The sequence below is a fragment of the Heliangelus exortis genome, chromosome 1 (assembly GCF_036169615.1).
Source record: "Heliangelus exortis chromosome 1, bHelExo1.hap1, whole genome shotgun sequence".
Lineage (NCBI taxonomy): Eukaryota > Metazoa > Chordata > Aves > Apodiformes > Trochilidae > Heliangelus > Heliangelus exortis.
The window spans coordinates 60,819,254-60,837,998 of NC_092422.1; the positions used below are offsets into that span (position 1 = coordinate 60,819,254).

Below are 18,745 nucleotides of genomic sequence, written 5' to 3' on the forward strand. Positions count from 1 at the left end.
TGGCATATTTATCTGGCAGCCCTTCATCCTATCTCCTGAATGTAATTGTTACCTTTCAACAAGGATATTAAATAGAAATACACTTTCAATTTTAAGAAGCACACACAGAAAAGCAACCCTTGACATCCTCACACAGCTATTACTGGACCTTGCCCCTCTTGCACTGCCACAGGGTCTTTCTCTGAAAACTGAGCACACCAAAAACTGAACAAAATTTGCCAGTTTGAATAAATTAAGGCAAACTGCTGGCATTTGTTACAAGGACTTGCAATGAGACAAGCTGCTTTCTGCCTTAGATCCAGTGTACAGTACATATACGTAATATATACCCAGTCATCATGCATCCACCCTTTCATGAAGAGGCAGAATCTCTAATTCCTCATCCCTGTGATATTATTTCCTACCCTAGGACTGCTTCTAATTGACTCCTTCTGAACTCTCACGGAGGCAGAGGGATGGCCATCAGCTGCCCATGCAGGGAACAGAGACAGAGGGGAAGGAAGGCAGCAGTCCCCACCACCACCACACAAGATCTCTGTTCCTTGTGCTGCCTGCTGGGCAGTGTGCTAGCACCTTGCTTCATTTCATTTGGGTGATGAAAAGTGTCAGTGTAAAGAGGTCCACTGATAACTTCATAAACAGCCTGAACACAGAATAGAAATTAGCCAGGAACTCTAAATTTGGCAGATAATATATGCATATGAATGTAAGAAGTCTAATGCAGACTCAACTGTATTTAACCACTGTATGTTCTGAAAGTTTCCTAAGGTCAAGTTCAACAGGATTATGTATGTTTTCATAAAATTCATACCATTTCCTAGCTCAAAACATATCTTGTCATATGTTAGTGTGCTATTTTTATACTATTTCAGTGGTCTGTAGTAGACTCAGACAGCACTTAAGTATCAAGCAATAAAATTCCACATGTGAACTAACACAATTATGTTATATATAACGTTATGTTATATATATGTCGATGCTGATTTTTAAAGATGATCAAACTATTCCCTATGAAAATTTTTCATAATCAACTCTGCTCTTTTCTACCCTTTTCCCCTGATAGTTATTTGGTCCTGAACAAATTTCTATTGTTATATATCTCTACAAAGATAATTCAGTGTAACAGTTTCCATCTATTGACTCATATGGAGCCTGTTCACTGTGTTCTCTTCCTCCCATAGTTATTTACTCTTTCTGCTCTGGCTTGCATTAGTGAAACCAGCAAAAAACAATGGAACAATAGAAAGAGAAAATAAGAAAGAAAAAAAAATAGAAAACACAAACGCAAAGCAACACTAGATTAATGTTTAATGTCTGTCTCTAATGAAACACTACCAAATGTATATAAAGATTTTCAGGTTACCCCAGTGAGTCACCAGCCTTCTGCACTGTGTCTGCTGTACTGTCATAAGGAACAGCAGACGTGTGTACCTGAACATGAGACTGTATGTCCAGTGACAAATCATCAAATCATAAAAAGACCTTCAAAATCCTTAAGCCCAACCATTAACCTAGCACTGCCAAGTCCACCACTAAACCATGTCCCTAAGCACCACATCTACTTGGCTTTTAAAGACCTCCAGGGATGATGACTCCACCACTTCCCTGACCAGCCTGTTCCAGTGCCAGACATGGTTTCAGTAAAGAAATTTTTCCTAATATCCAATCTAAACATCTCCTATAACAGCTTGGGGCCATCTCTTGTTCCGTCATTTTTAACTGATGCCCACCTTACTACAACCTCTTTTCAGGTAGCTGGAGAGAGCAGTAAGGTTTCCCCTCAGCCTCCTTTTCTCCAGACTAAACCACTTCAGTTGCCTCAATTGCTCTTCATATGACTTGTTCTTCAGACCCTTCAGTAGACCCTTCAGTAGCTCTGTTGCCCTTCTCTAGACTCACTCCAGTAGTAAAATGTGCTTTTTGTGGTGAGGGGCCCAGAACTGAACACAGTACTCGAGGTGTGGCTGCACCAATGCTGAGTACAAGGGCATGATCATTTCCCTTCTCCTGCTGGCCACAGTAATTCTGATGTAAGCCAGGATACTTGTTGGCCCCATTCCGTAACTGGATGCTTTCTCTTAAGTAAACCATTAGATTCACTTAACTCCTAAGTTGGCTGCTTTGCAGTTTTTGGTGCATATGAGCAGTGGCCAATTTTTTTCTCATAAACAAAATATAAAATAATAATCATTACAGACTCTGACAGCCTTCTTGGCCACCTTGGCACACTGCTGGCTCATGTTCATCCAGTTGTGGATCAACACCCGCAGGTCTTTTTCCTTTGGGCAAGTTTCCAGCCCCTCTTCCCCAAGCTTATAGCATTTCATGGGGCTGGTGTGACCCAAGTGCAGGACCCAGCCCTTGGTCTTGCTGAGTCTCATACAATTGTGGCCTTGCTCCCATCAATCCAGTCTGTCTGTGAAACGGGTTTAAGGAACCACTAACAGGAGAAGTAATGTAACTGTACCACATTTTGGGAAGAGTTGTTGGCTGAAATTACCCAGAGCAATTGAGTTGGATGATGACAGCTGGCATGAGCAACCTTCTCAGCTGAAGCAGGTGAAGTCTGGAATGGTCATAACACAGCAGTTTTAAAGATGGTGCATTTGCATTGAGGCATTACAGTCTGGACCACTGAGGGATGGGAGGAGGGTTGTGCACCCCCAGGAAACCTAAGGTTTCACTCTTGTATGGGATAAATGTTTACTCCTCTACCTCCCCTGATGTGTACTGGGCCAGCACAGCACAGGTAGAGAGGGGGGTAACCAGGTCCCAAACCACTCAGGAGTCAAAATACAGAGTCACTTCACAGAAAAGTAATGGTGGGATGGCAGGGAGAAGAAGCAGCTACCTGGAGTGATGTTCCCTTGAATCCATTGTCTGCAGATATCAAATATCCCTCCTGCCTGTATCAATTATGGAAAAATTTACAGCAGACAGAGGTCATTTTGATTTAGTATTACAAAAATTGAAGTGGCCCACAACAAAACCAAACCCATAAACTTTCCATTAAAAGGACACATTTGGATTATTTAACTAGTGAATCATCTTAGCTGTGAAGTCAACAGAAACAATAAGTGGTTTGTGAATCAATAGAGGCTTTAGCTTACTAACTTTTTAGACATTTATTGAATCTCCAGTTTCAGAAACAGTATCTCAGCTATTATTAATACCTAGGAAAATACAAACAGGATAGTTCCAGCTTTCAAATAAACTTCTTTTTCCATATCAGCACACTTTTAACTACCACATAGTTACTCTCATGAGTAACTATTAACATGAGTTACTCTCATCTTGACAGACACACTAACAGAAAACAAAACAAACAAAACAAAACTGAACCCCTAGTGATTGCTTTAAGTGTGAATCACTGGCCAAAGATGAGGAAAAGGGGAAAAAAAGAAATTTTAGTTAGTTGCTCTTATTGCATAATTATTTGGAACTACGCCAGTGGCCCTGTATCCCTTTTATCACTGAAAAGCCTGCGTGTATTCAGTTGCTTACTAGACTGGAAGATGAAGCATTCTGCTTAAATGATTCCTAAAAAGAAATGGACATAGCAAATGACTGTCATCAGTTAAGAAAAAAAGCCAGTAGGTTTATAACTATGATTTAAATAGCCTGAGATAACATCAGCTTTCTGTTATACTTCAGGGACTGCAAGGGATGTTTAAAAGTTTTCCAAAAAATTATGAAATTCTCTTCAGGACTGTCAGAACATAGATGGTCTCAAGAGTTACTAGAGATTATTACATAGTTAAACAGCATATGATTTGATAGCTTTTCACAAGCAAAGTCCATTGCCCTCTAATATACTCTTTTTGAATGACTACTGTTTATTTGCAGGGCTCTAGTTTATTTCATTTTACCCACCAAGGGACCAGAAAGCTACTTACATTTTAATAGCATTTTTCTTCACATGTGCATGGCCTGACAACCAGCACAGGAAACCAGTCTCAAACATTGCATTGCCTGGGATAATGCCCTGACCCAGGATTAGGGAAAAGAGCCTGCAAATAATTAAACTTAACTCTGACAGAAATGCTGTTCCATCATCTTGAACACAGCTTGCAGCCATGGCCTTTTAGACTAAATTCATCACCAGGATAATTTTGCAATGAATTTGATGTGGTCTTTGCCTTTTAAGTTCTTATTCCAGGTCTCTATGTGAAGTGATATTATTTATGTACTTCCTTGCATAAAGTCGTTAGCATGCAAGGCATGGCCATAACATTGAGTGATGCCCCAGGACCAAAAGTACAGAACTGAATTGCAAGTGTGGATGCTCAATGAAGCATCAAACATTGGCAGAAACTTGTAGCTTCCTGTACATGCACAGAAACATTGTTTTACATGGACAGTTGACAACTAAGCATAAAAAATGCCAAAATAGTCATCCATTTTCTTACAGAATTCCCTCTTGTCAGGGACATGAATACAAGCTGCTGTCCACCCTTCATTGCTGGTAGGTCTGCATGGCTTTTGCTGTTTTCTTTTGGTCAGGCATTAAGAAAACAGACTCCAGATTGTCATACAACGAATCACAGCAGCAAAGTGTGAGGCTGGCAGCCAAGGGAAAATGTAATGACTCAATCTACACCTGGCTCTTGGTGCATGCTGAGGGCACCTGGGGATCAGTGACCTGTTCAGATCACTCTCCAGCTCATGTTTGGGCCATGTGCTTGGATCTCCTCTGTGCTGAAAGCTGGGAGAGGTGAAGAGGAGGGAAGTGGAGGGGTTCTGGTGCAGCCTACAGTCCCACTGCAGTGTGGTGTAGAGTTGGGGCTTGGCTGAAGTTGTCCAGAGCAGGGGAAGGAGAAGCAGCCATGCCTGGGAATACAGACATCAAATGCACAACACCCTGTCAGGATCAACACCCATTGCCTGCAATGACTTCAAAAGATGGGGCAAACTGAATGAGACCTGGGGCAACGCTCTGCCATAACAAAAGCCAAACTTTATTTTATCCTAAACTGTTTTTGAAACACACAAGAGTGAAGTCTCTTGTTTCAAGAACAACGTTCAAGGCACCACAGTATTTCTTCTTTTTCCACTTTCTCTGTATGTCAAGACTCCTTCTTAATCAGGTTTTCCAAAACTTCTGCCCAAGCTGACTGCCTGCTTGAAGCACTCAAATTGCACACAAAAGCCTAATACTTGTGCTGTACAAATTACCTGTAGGGAGAGCACACAGAATTTTCCCTCTATGATATATATGAGATCTCAACCTCTGAAAGATTGAGAGCTTGGGCACCTTTCCATGGCAATGCAACAGATGTCTACCAGTCACTTGGACAACTATTCCAAGTTATTTCAACACTGCACAGCATTTAATGCCTATTGGAACTAGAAATAAACTAAGAAATAAACACAGCATTCAGGAAGAGGACACTGAAATGGGGAGGGAACTCTATGTTAAAGTTAGAAAATGACAGAAGGTCAAAAGGAGAAATAAGCAGCCTGATTGTGAGGGTCTGTCATCTCATGACTCCAGAGAGGTGCATAACAAATATCTATGGGCTTCTTTCATAGCTGGTGGAGATAAAGAGGCACTTGTAGGGCACAGCTCATACCACCCTGAGGAGAACATCTCAAATACGTCAGACAATTTGCATGCTGTCAGTACAAATTTGTTTTTATATTGATTATAAAAGAAGCCTGGGGGACTGGAAAGTGTCACTTTTAAGTCAGATGATTCCCATCTGTCTCTAAGGGGTTCAGCATTTCATTTTTCCATGTAAAGATGGCCCTGAGGAGTGTATTTAATAATATAACACTAGCTCATTTATTAATCATTAAAATAAAAACAATAGCTGACTAACTTCAGTTTCCTTAGAAAGGAGAAGCCAAAGAGAAATTTGGATTATATATCTCCTGAATAAGTATTTTCATATCTCCATCCACTTTGCTATCTAACACATATTAGGTGGTTGAGATAAACTGGAAAAATTCAGGATACACCAGCAGTATCTATAACACTGTATTAAAAAAAGTATAGCTCCCTGGGTTATGATAAAATTTCTCTTTTTTGAGTTGAAGGAACTGAAAGCACCTTTGGCATATTCCCATTAGCCAGGCCCTTCCACACAACCCTCTTTTCCTTCTTGAACCAGCTATTTCTGATACTGAATGACCTAGGGAAGCTTGCATGGCTCATGGTAACTGCAGGCATAACAGAGCCTGTGCACTTCAAACAGAAAATGTTTTCTGGGGCCTGATGCAGGACATTTTCCTAAACATTACTGATCAGTTGTGCTTGCTATCAGCCATATATTTATAAAAATAACACTTTTGATCCCATATGAAGACCACTGGAAAAAGAGCTACCCATGTTCAATGGGCAGGTGAGGAGCTGCTCAGAGTGATTTTGCACAGGGAGGTGAGTACTTGCTGTGTCAGGGCTCAGAAAACTTCAGGCTTGCAGGATCAAGCCAAGAGAGATGATGTCTTTACTCCTGGAAATAAATGTATCTTCTCACTAAAAGCCATTCATTTCACCTGAGTTCTCAGCTGCAACTCATAAGCAGAGCACCTCCAGCATGTTAGAAGCCTAAATTCTAAACTAAAGTACCTTAGTTTAGTGAAGTGAGACTAACCACAGCATTAAAAAAATCAAAGAAGAAGATTAAGAAGAAAATAATTTGCTTAAGGTCAGAAGTCAGCTGTACTTTAAAACAAAATCATGAACAAGCTCCTTTCTCATTTATTGTGTTCTCTGGTAGTTCATAAGGGAATAAATCAATAACTGCTTTAATGTGACTGAAAAGATTACCTACCCATATATTTTAGTACTACGAGTTTTATATTAATTTTAAAGTCTTCATTTTGATAGGACCTTGGTTTTTCAATTGACACACATATACATACTTTACAGGTTTCAGAACTTCACCCTCTCCTGCATCCAGGACAATGACAGGATGCTGTGTGGGAAGGCAAGGCCTCAAATAACATACCTTTCACAAAGCATTGGCATCTCTGTGTCATCTTGCTTAGTGATGTTCACTTACACAACACTAATCTGAATTAATTTTTAAAAAATGAAATATTGGAATCAAATCCTCATGCAAACTTCTAGGTATTTTAATCACAGTGGAGGATAAGGAAGCGAAAACAACCATCAAACACCTGAAAACCTGAGTTAAGAGTTCAGCAGTCACAAAAATATCCTTGCTAGTGGTGTGCCTTGACACTTTCCCAGCATTAGAATCCAGCACTGGATTTCCTAAGCCACAGAAAGCTTCATCTTTCCCATACAGTTTATTATATTTAACATCTAATCCTGATACAGAATGGCTTAAAGTATCTATTCTGAAAATGAATCCCAGAAGTCATCTGAATCCAGTTCTGCCTGTCCTATGTGTTTGGGAAATCTAAACTGGTGCAAGTATCTTGGGAAAAGGTGAAATGTTTCTGAAAGTTCTCATCTGTCCAAAGATTCAAAGTGTTTAAGAGGGCACTGGAGAGATCACAGGTGAGAGAGATGATTAAAGCTGCATGACAAACTTCACCTTAGGATGGTGTATTACTTTGTGTCTGTATGATCTCTATGGGAATGCGTTACCAAGTTTTCCTAAATTAAAATCTAATGCTTAATCATTTCATTATATATTTAACAGTACTCAGCTTGCTTGCAAAGTTTACCCAGAGTTCATCTGGGAAAATGGATCCTGTCCCTGTGTCCCTTTCCATGTTTGCTTAAAGGTATAACCATGAGCCTGTCAGGCCGTGGCTAAGTGGTGGGTAATGGGACCAAATTTAGCAGATCCATCCATTTCCCCAGCTCAGCCACGGGTGCATTTTCCACTGCAGCGACCTACTTGACAGAGCTGCAAACATGCACAAGCACCAGGGTAAAATAATTTATGCTGGGGACAATCCATGCTGTTTCTCTTCTACATCTATTCCCCCCTGGATCAAGACCTGACAGCTTTTAAGCTACTATAGCAGGTCTCATGAGTTGATGTTCTCCTTAAAATCCCCATTACATGCTTATTGATTACCATCTGCACTTCCCATCAGCTTCTAAACATCCTGCTTCCTGTGAATGGTTTGGCATCGCAAAGCAGATGTGGGGAAACAAGGAAGTAAATAAAGCAAACACCCACACTTTGTCCAGAATTTCTTCCACTGTGCCCATGGCAACCCCTTGGCACTGGTTCTTGGGCCATGGGGTAGGTAATGGATTGTCCAGGGAAGGATTTACAGTTCCACTCCATTGTGAACCGTGTCAATGTCCACTGCACTGTCACTTTTGCTGGGAGGAGAATCAGCTCTGCTCTCCAGACACCTCCCAGGGCAACAATTATGTGATTTTAAAAAAGTTAAGGTACATTAGTGAATAAAGAGTGATCTCTCTCCATGGATTTACATTTGAAACAAATCTCAGCTCCCCACTTTCAATGGCTTTCATTCAGGCAACATACCTGGGGGACATTTGGCTTTTAACAGGAAGAAGGAGGCTTCATAGCATCACAAAACAAAGTGATAGGAAACTTATTCACTAAAACACTGTCCTTCTCAGAAGTCTTTTTAAAATTAATTGTATTTTAAAATATATTAACAGTTTGAAATTGGTTTATGTGTGTTTTACACATGAAATACTCCTCAAGTAAGCCATGAAGATTAGTTGCCTACTTAAAATTCTGTCATGATTTAGGAAAATATTGCAGTTTAAAAAAAATACATACATGCCCCTATTTGGTACAGGCAAGTTCAATTCTACTGTAGCCAGTGAACTTGCCACAAGATCATTCAAAATTCTGGCCCTAGTGCCATGAGGCACAAAAAAGGGTAAGTTAATTTTTACTGAAGGAAAAGCATATTTTTAAGAATAGCTAAGGGATTACAAGAAAATGTAAACAACACAAAGAAATGCTTTCCTCCTAGCCTATAGTTTTGCCCTATCTGTGTTCTTACACACTCCTTTTTACACCAGAGCCTAATGTAGTATTTTGTAGACTTTGTGGCTTTTCTGTTTATATTTATAAATCTTCCCAGCTTTGCCACTCACAAGGTAGTCACAGTGATCAGACCAAAGGCTGTGATGTAAACTGGACTATTCAGGTGTCAAAAACTCCTCTTGCTGACAAAATCTTCCTTATCCTCAGTAACTACACTGCACCACTGAGCGAGTTCTTAAGCCACCAGTTTACGACACAGAATATACGTGATTTTCCACCTCTTGAGTTGCTGAATCACTTTGATAAGTTTGATACAATTTTTCCAAAGCCCACAGAAGTCAAGGAAAATAACATTAGAATGAGTGAGGTGCTATTTTTTTCTTTTAGCAGTAATACCTGCAAGTCTTAATAAAAAGCTCACAACTCTCTCATGTCACTTTCCCAAGCCGTAAAAAAATTAACCACTCCATTCAATGGATCTTTGCTCAGCCTGTGATGATTACAGCACATGCTGGATGCAAAAGAAAGTAATCCTGTACCTAACCATTTTGTTTTCAAGTGCAATGACGACCTGGGAAAGGCATGAACACACTGCCCACTTATAGTAACCCTTATAAACTTACCCATTTGCTGATTTAACTCCACGGTTATCAGGGTGGTTAACACACAGGTATCTTGACAGAAACCAGCAAGCTCAAAGGATACCTTCAACAAACTTTTCTAATCCCTTCAACAGATACTTTTTTCCCCTCCCTTCAGAAATTACTCTCACATTCCACACATAAATAATAAAAGGACACGGAATTAAAGGATGTAGCAAACAGTCCTACCCTCCTTCTCCCTGAGAAGACTAATTACTGAAATATTGGCATTCATAAAAGTCACAAAAATGGGAATGAAACATGGAAGGAGAAGACAGGTCATTCTGCTCCCCACGGGCTGAATGAAAAAGAGTGCAGCAAAAAAAGCTAAAGTATTGCTGATAATGGGAGTTTCCTTCTGGATGGCTGAAGTCAGTGCTTTTGTATTATACAACACTGGCATATCCTGAGAGCTCACTGTGGGCACAGCAGCAGCTTCCCAGGGGAAGATGCCAGGCTGAGTTAGCTGTCATCAGCTGAGCACATGTTGGAGGAAGGGAAGGGTACCAGAGACCACACCACTGGAAAAAATGAGAGCTTATAATTCAGGTAGAAAACACGGGTTCAGATCCACAGCCTGACTCTGCATCAAGGGCTGCAGGAACACTCCTTGGGCCAAAGTGCCTGCACAAGATGCACCACAGCTCCAGGGTGGAAGAGGAGCCAGGGGTGCACTCAGTCCTGTCCTGCTGGCCTGGAGGCACTAAAGCAAAGGATGTACAGCAGGAGGGATCTCTTCCAGGTCCCCCAGTCTGGATGAGAAAAGGATCACATCTAGATGTGCATCCACAGATCAGTTTACCTGTCGGTGGACCCTTTTATAAATTCAGAAAAGGGTCACTACTTGGTGATATAATTCTTAAAGCCACAAGCCACCTCAGAGGGGTGAAGGCTGCCCTCTGACTGTGCTTTTCTTTTTCCTTAATCTTTTTTATATATTAACGTAATTTTCAGTTAAACCACTTAAATGCAGCAGTTCAAAAGGTGCTTGGAGGAAAATTTTTGTCTGGACAGGAAATGAACACCACACACTTTTACCACAGCTTTCATGAACATTTTGACTATTTCCAAAAAATCTATTCCTATGACTTAATTTGCTATTGAATCTGCAAAGCATGTAATTTTAAAATAAAGATTTTGCTTTGGGGGAGAACAGAAAGCGCCTAATGATGAAAACTGTCATTACCTGGTACATGAGGCAATTAATATTATAGATTAATAGATAATTACAAACAGTAAACGAGTACTTTTAGGAGGCTTTGTTCATGACAGAAGTAGCACTGAGGGGCCTCCAGTTTAGTGTTGGCACAGATTTTCCTGAAAAAGAGGGAAGTACTATATATGTTCATACACTTAGTCAAACTCCTTCCAGTGGCTTGCCTCTTTCTAGATGATATTTTTAGCTCTTAAAATAAGTGATTTCAAAAAATGGCATATGGCAGGAAATATTCACCAGATCTGTACTACTCTTTCATAAAATCTTTTGTTAATATTCTTTAAACCATGTATTTCACTTCTGTTTGACTGTAACAAGAGAACCAAAGCATCCTTCTCTTTACCACAGAGCAACAGTGAGCTCTACTGATCATGTTGCTTCACGTAACAGTGTTAGAAAGACAAGAAAATGATCATTGAACTCTTACCAAAGCAGGAATTGACAAAGCCATACCATCTACAGCCATGTTCCCCTCCAATCCATTTGCCATGAATGTTAGATGCAAAACTGAGGGTAGTGCCTGAGACACACACTAACATGTCACTGATGCTGATGTTGAGGAGAAGCATGTTGACTGGGTTACGGAGGGCTTTAAACTTGCAGAAGAGGATGAGGACAATCAAGTTATTCATGAAACCAAAAAACAAAATAAATCCAAGAAAAACAGCAACTACTGTGTGCCCATGTCGTGAGAGTCCGGCCCTTGGCTCAACAGGATCTGTAGGTGTACCAAAGCTCAGGTTGTGTGTCCAGGTGTGGTTCATTTTGTACTCAGACACAGATCAGTAAGGGCAGATATGCCAAGTGCCCTGTGCTGAGGCTCTCCAGCAGTTACCCAGAAGCGTTCTTCCATCACAGGTCAAATCATCTCAGGAGTCATGATCATAACTCAGCTGAGAAACCTCCTGGATGGTTATGCAGGTGTGAAATGCTGTATTGCAGGAGAGGGGTGTTTTCCTCCACTGTGCCTTTCCAGTGGTCAGCTCTGCAGGTAACTTCAGGGCAGCAGAACCAAGCAAAATGATCACCTCAAATTCATCCTTTTCATTTAAACCCAGGATCATGTTAAATTATATTTCTGAAGATCAGAATAGAAAATGTCTTTAAAAAGTGCTTCAGCATGGTCTCTTCTTTCAGAGCAAATGGGCAGCCCTTCTACCAAAAGGCAGCTACTTCTTCTGACAATGGGTGTCCTTCTGAAAAGACAGAAGGAAACAAATGGTAAAAACAAAACAACATGTTCCATACCCAGACTGAAAGTTAGGCACATAATTTACTAACAGTTCATCCCTGTTTGAACTGTAACAAGTATTTCTCAGTCTTTCCAGTTTTCTCTGTTTTTTAACAGAATCAATTTGTTGGTGTTTCTACGCCTAATGTCATCAGTTTTGCCCTAGCTCACAGTTTAGCATGGAGAAGGCTATTTGCACTTTTCTAGCAAAGTTGCTCAGGTGAGAAAATGCCTGGAGAATACATCTTTTGCAGCAGCCTCCCAGAGAAGAGCTGTATATTCCTCCACATTAGGTCAATGCACATCAAGTGAAGTTTCAGTCTTGGTTAGAGCTTTCTTAAAACTATGAAAATTGTATAAGGAGGAGAAAGTATTTCCTTACCCAGGAAGACTAATTTCAATCAATCTCTGAAGCTCTCATGTGCTTACAAAGGCTGGCAGAGATGTGTTACCAATTTCACCTTTCCCACATTTACCAGTGGACAGATGTTCTCCTTCATTATTTATAAAGCAGTCAAACACCCAAAGCCTCACATCTCACCCCTATCACAGATATGAATTTTTATACCCATATGCACTGACTACAATGAGTGTTTAAGTTGTGAAGCAACAGCAGAGTGTGTAATGTGGATGTGTAACTGCTTAGCCATCTTTCTGCATGACTGCAGAAATACTCTGCACAGACATTTCTATAGAAACAGAGATGGATATATATCACAGAATCATAGAATGGTTTGGTTTGGGTGGGATGGGAATTTAAAGATCATTTAGTCCCAAACTCCCTCTTATGGGCAGGGACACCTCCCACTAGACCAGGTTGTTCCAAGCCCCATCCAACCTGGCCTTAAACATTTCCAGGGATGGGGCAGACACAGCTTCCCTGGGCAACCTGTGCCAGTGCTTCACCACCCTTGTAGGAAAGAATTAATTCTTAGTATCTATTCAAAATCTACCCTCTTTCACCTTGCAAACATTCTCCCTTGTCCTGTCACTACACACTTTTGTAAAAAGTCCCTCCCCAGCTCTCTTGTAGTCCCCTTAAGATACTGAAAGTCCATCATAAGTCATCCCCAGATGACTTATGTCATCTCCATCTTCTTCTCTTCTGAGATGAGTCAGCCCCTCTTCTCCAGGCTGAACAACCCCAAATCTCTCTTCATAGAAGAGGTGTATATGTAATGTGCTTATATATATGTAGAAATTTCCACTCCTTGGTGCAAAATGCACAGTATCCATAGCTTGCTGAAGTAAAAAATATGGAAATTTGTCTTTCATGTCATTCGCTCCTAGAAGAATGACTTTATGCATTTTAAAATGGACCATCTTCTATATTACTCCTAAACCCTGCTTTTTGAAAGTTGTCATGTAGGTAAAGATGTGTTAACCAACTGGAAAGATGAGAATTCAGACTTCACTGAAGATGGAAGCATTGTTTGGGGTTTTTTGTAATTACATCTTCGTGTCACAGGGAATGTTTAGAGCAAGTATTTCTTCTATTTCCCTACTTTCACAAAGTCAGTGTACTAAATATATCTCGTTATTGTGGTGGGTTTGAACTCTCATGTATAAACTCTGCCTTTACTTTCTCTTATGATGAGTAATTCATGCACTTTGCAGACCTGCTTTCTGGTCATTGACAATCTGAAACGCTGAAAGGCAAATAGCTGTACTTTCTTTTGGGAGGAAAAAACCACAGTGGCATTCTGCTGAAGGAGAGCTTCAGAAGGAAGAATTTCCAAGAAAACAAAATATACAGGGAAATAAACTCAATAGGTATTAATTTGTAGGGGTTTTTTTCAGTAATTCTGCTTACACTCTAGCTTCCACCAATCCGATCTATTAATTTTCCATCACGCTGAAGACAGTTTTGTCTCATATGTTTGCACATGACTGTTCACTAAGGAATGCAGCTAAAATCAGCTATACCTGCTCCTCCCTTCTGCAAATCATATTGCAGAATCTGGCTTCAAAATCTGAAGAGACTTAAGCATGATTTAAATGCAGATTAATTTCAGTTACAGATGTAATTTTTTTTTTCAACTTGAACTAGTTACACCTAGATAATCTGAAGCAAAGATTATTGTATGCCATCATAAATGTTTCTAGGGGGGATTTAACCTCACCTGAATAACCACAGGCAAAGGATCTGAATAATAGTGTGAAAGCATCACAGCCTTGGTGTTAGACAAAGCCCAAGATTATAATCCTCTTAGCAAGTATGATTAATTTTATACATGTATCTCTATTCAGCTGAAAATAGAAATAATAAAATGTAGATCTTTTATATACAGGGACATACACCCTGCATTCTTAAAGACATATTAAAGAGTTCATATTTACAGTGCTTGTAAAAGGACATTTACCCCCTGGACAGGATTCAGCTGACTAAAATTCAGCAGTCTGACAGCATGTCAGGTGTGCAGGCACAGCTCAGTGCCAAGGGCATTTCTCCACTGACCACAACCCATTTGGCTTCTCTGGGATAAGTTCTGTCCTGGCACCCTGGGGAAGGATGCTATAATGCCCAGGCATGAGGAGCAGGACCTGGCAATTCCATGTAAACAGGGAATAGTTCAGTCTGGAAAACATCTGCAAGATCATTCAGTGCAACCTTTAACCTAACTCTGCTGACCTGGCTCTACCAGCCCACTGCTAAACCATGTCCCTCAGGACTTGTGTTTGCAAGATTTTTAAACACATTCAAAGATGGTGATTCAAACACTTCCCTGGACGGCCCATTCCAGTGCTTAATAACCCTTCCTGTAAAGTTTTTTCCTAAAATCCAACCTAAACCTCCCCTGGTGCAACTTGGAGCCATTTCCTCTTGTCCTATTGCTGGTTACCAGTGAGGAGACTGACAAATACACCCATCCTCACTACAACCTCCTTTCAGGTAGTTGTAGAGAATAATAAAATCTCTCCTCAGCCTCCTTTCCAAACTAAACAGCCCCAGTTCCCTCAGGTGCATGAGGTTTGTCTTCCAGACCCTTCAACAGCTTTGTTGCTTTTTTGGTCCCACTCCAGCATCTCAATGTCTCCCTTGTATTGAGGTGTCCAAAACCAAACACAATACTCAAGGTATGGCCTCACCAGTGCAGACTATAGGCTGATGGAAGATACCTCTTAAAAAGCAGGCACACTCTGACCACTGAAGAGTTAAAAGAAAATTACAAGAAGTACTCATTAGGGTGCAATTTTAAAAGTTTGGGGTGAACTTTGGGGTCTGCAGAGGAAAACATCTGAAGATCTGGGCTGTGCAGGACTAAGTCGTTTATTAGTAGATAGCACATAAAATGAGAAGGCTTTTTACACCTTGGGGTGAAGTACAAGCCAAAATTCAGATTTCCATAAAGTTTCTGAACTCCCATACAAACCCCTAGAAAGAATGAACCAAATTCTTACTTAACACTTAGTAATACACATTATTGTTGAAAAATACCTGAAAACAGGCTTGTGTGCACAAAGGTTCACTTGATTATTTTTTTATCCAGAAAATTTTTTGTTTTAATAGAGATTACTTGAGATTTACTTTTTGTCTTAAAGGTAATACTCTGCACTCCTCAAGCCTCAGAAGATCCTGAGCCCTCCTAAATTCTAGCAATTTCAGAAGCTTGCAGGACCAAACTCTAATTCTGCCAATGCTACTTCTCAAAAAATGTTAAGAAAACCACAATGAAACCTGCAAATGCATTCAAAACAAACGAATGACCATTCAGTTTGTCTCCTTAAGTTTGAATTGATGTGGAAAGGAAAACAAACCCCAAATGATACAAGACATATGGCCAGGTGAAACAGGCCAAAAGTTCATTTAACGTCACCAGTCATTAAATGCTTCATCTGTTAACCAGTTCTGACAGTACTAAGCTAAAGATAAAGCAAACCAGACACCCGTCACTGCTTGCACTTTTCTCTGAAGCAGTCTGTTGGAAAAAAAGGTTTCAAAAGATGTTATACCAGCTTGTGGGAACACAAGCATTAAAACAGAGTGTAAGGCTTCTTCTTGCACTTGCCACCATGCATTAGTTTGAGCAGTACCCCACACCAGCAAAGCTGGTTTGTCTTTCTCACTTTGCCCACAAATAGGCATTAACTTATACTGGCTTTACAGGTTTAGGATTGTTCTGGGGGGTTTTTATTATTATTAAATTAATTCATTCATTATTTCTAACTGGCAAAGTCTTTGCCGTCTTCCACTGCAAAGTTGTGCAACATGCCAAAAATGATGCTTAATTTACTTTAAATATTTAACAATCACTTAAGTTGCATAAATAAGCAAGCAAATTAATTAAAAATAAGTTCAAAATTATACTGATAAAAATTTACATTACTGTCTTACATTATAGTTACATTATTCTCCTGTGATATAGAGGACATAAAAAGCCCCTTATATTTAGGTATCCACACAGCCTTAATCAATCTGTCATTTAGTTGACATTAAAATAAATTTTAAATTAGTGATTTTCTTTCATTCATGAACTTACCTTTATAATGAAAACTTAATTTTAAATAAATAAATAAATGAGATTTCAAAGACAATCCCAGATGAAATTTCATGAAAGAGAAATTGATTTTTTGAGCTGGTGCCAGAATTGTTAGGAATAATATATTTTTAAGTTTTTACATACTAAACCTTGTTTTCCACATGAAAAACTGAATTATTTTTATGAAGAAGCATCCACACTCAGAGATATCACCAACAATAATTTTTCCAAACACAGCTGAAAAATGGGGGACTGTGTGAGGCTTCATAGACTCATAGAATGGCTTGGGCTGGAAGACACCTTAAAGATCCCCTAGTTCCAGCACCCCTGCACCTCCCAACACCAGGCTGCTCAAAGCCCTATCCAACCTGGTCTTGAGTTCCCAACACTGAAACAAAATTCTGGGCTATTTTTTCCATGTCCTAAGTCCCAATGTGAGGTGTCAAGAGACCCAGAGGCAGATGATTAGAAGTAATGTGGGAGACAGAGAAGAGGCACTATGGTCCAGATCTTTAGGTATCTCCCAGCCCCCCAAACCTGCTATCTATGAGAGAACCTCTGGCATAGAGACTTCCAGACTTAGTTTTAGGAACTCACACACGCATGGAAACAACAGACAAGAGAACAAAAATAAGTGCAGAATACATTCTGTGAAGTCTACCACTTTTGAAAGCCCTACTCAAAGGAAAATTATAACAGTGCAGGAAAACAGCATGGGAAAACCTGGAACTACTGCTTTTGAAATAAAAGCTGCTTCTACTTAGTATTTTAAAAGTTAAGTCAACCCCTTCTACACACGAAAAGGAAATCTTTGCACGGCAATACCTGTCCTAAAAGTAAAGGCGACAGACCCATTCCTGGACTGCACTGAGCAGCATCTCAAGAGCCTCAGCCGGGACAGCAGCGGCAGAGGGAACAGCAGAGGGATCAGAGAGCACCTTCTCAGCCTCTCGGCTCTCTCCGAGCTTTAAAACCTTACATCAAGCGCAAGCTCCTTCAGCCAATCTCAGTTTACGCCTTCTCCTTCACAAACTTTTTTGCTACTTATTTGTTAGGCATAAAACACTAGAAGGAAATCCCAATCCCACCTGCACCTCTCACCTAGAGCAACCCAAGATTAAAAAAAAAAAAAAAAAAAAGACAAAAAGCCACTCTAAGTCTCCGGCCAAAGGCGTTTTGAGCACCCACCGCCCCTGCAGCCCCCCGGACAGTGGGAGCGATGCCCGAGGGCAGCCAGGAGCGCTCCCTCGCTTCCCCCCTCCTTCCCTCCCGCGGATCCTCCGCGCCCTGCCCTCCCCTCCGCGGAGCCGCGGTTCCCCGCTCTGCCCTCCGGCAGGGCGCTTACTTTCCGCGGGATGGATACGATGTGCTCGCTCTTCCCGCTCCTTTCTCCTTCTCCCTTTCCCAGGCGGGCTGAGCAAACATCCAACCTCGGGATGGCGGGAGGAGAATAAATAGATTTAAAAAAAAAAAAAAAAAAAAAAAAAAAAATTAATAAAGAAATAAAAATTAAAATCAGAGTTCCGAGGCAGGGCTTGCGTCGATCTCTCCTGCGGGCCCCCGCGCAACCCCCGCAGCAGCCGCGCTTCTCCCGCGCCGGGGCGGTGCTGCAGCCCGGGCCGCCCCCGCCCGGGCCGAGGGCACCGGAGGCGGGGGAGAGGGGGACGGTGCGGGGGCACCCAGCGCCCCGCGGTTTAGGAGCAGGCGGGGCCGGCTGCGTCCTCGCTGCTGCGGGGGTGCCCCGTACCCCTGATGCCCCCCCCCTCGGGGGGGCCCCATCCCGGGGCTGCCGGGGCATCTCTGGCCGTGGGGCAGGGCTGCAGGGGGAGGCACAGCTCTGACTGCACACGCTGCGTCCTCTTATTGCTGGGAAAGGCTTCTTTTTGTCTGTAGAGCAGGGATAAATAGCTGTTAGCAGGAGTGTAATTTAAAAATGTGTAAAAAAAAACCAAAAAAACCCCACAAAAAAACCCAAAACCTCCAAAACTAACGTAACAGGCGTGTGTAATTTATCAGTCGTCTGCTTTGTCTGTATTTTCCACGTGTATCTTTACATTTTTAGCAGTCCCGGCTCAAACAAGCACGGTGGTTACTGTGTGCTGCAATCTGTTTTCAGAAATACTTCGTTAACAGAAATAACACATTGCTTGAAAACAATGCAAGCCCGTGTCTTCCTGTTACTACTGCTCCCTACTACTACTCTCTCAGACTTACAGCTCTGGGCTTTATACTAGGGGAAAAAAAAATAAAAAAAAAAAAGCTCACGGGGAGTGAAT

General features: G+C 41.1%; 1 protein-coding gene across 1 annotated transcript in view; it reads right to left on the bottom strand.

Moving 5' to 3' along the window:
• The window catches only part of LOC139796501 (pinopsin-like), a 98,850-nt gene extending 80,741 nt beyond the window's left edge, over positions 1 to 18,109 (bottom strand). Inside the window, exons 1-2 of the mRNA XM_071744627.1 lie at positions 17,815 to 18,109; positions 11,185 to 11,953 (exon numbers count right to left, since the gene is read on the bottom strand). Coding sequence (XP_071600728.1) covers positions 11,185 to 11,521 — 337 coding nt within the window. The 5' untranslated portion in view covers positions 11,522 to 11,953; positions 17,815 to 18,109. The remainder of the gene's footprint in view (positions 1 to 11,184; positions 11,954 to 17,814) is intronic.
• Positions 18,110 to 18,745: the final 636 nt, after the last annotated feature.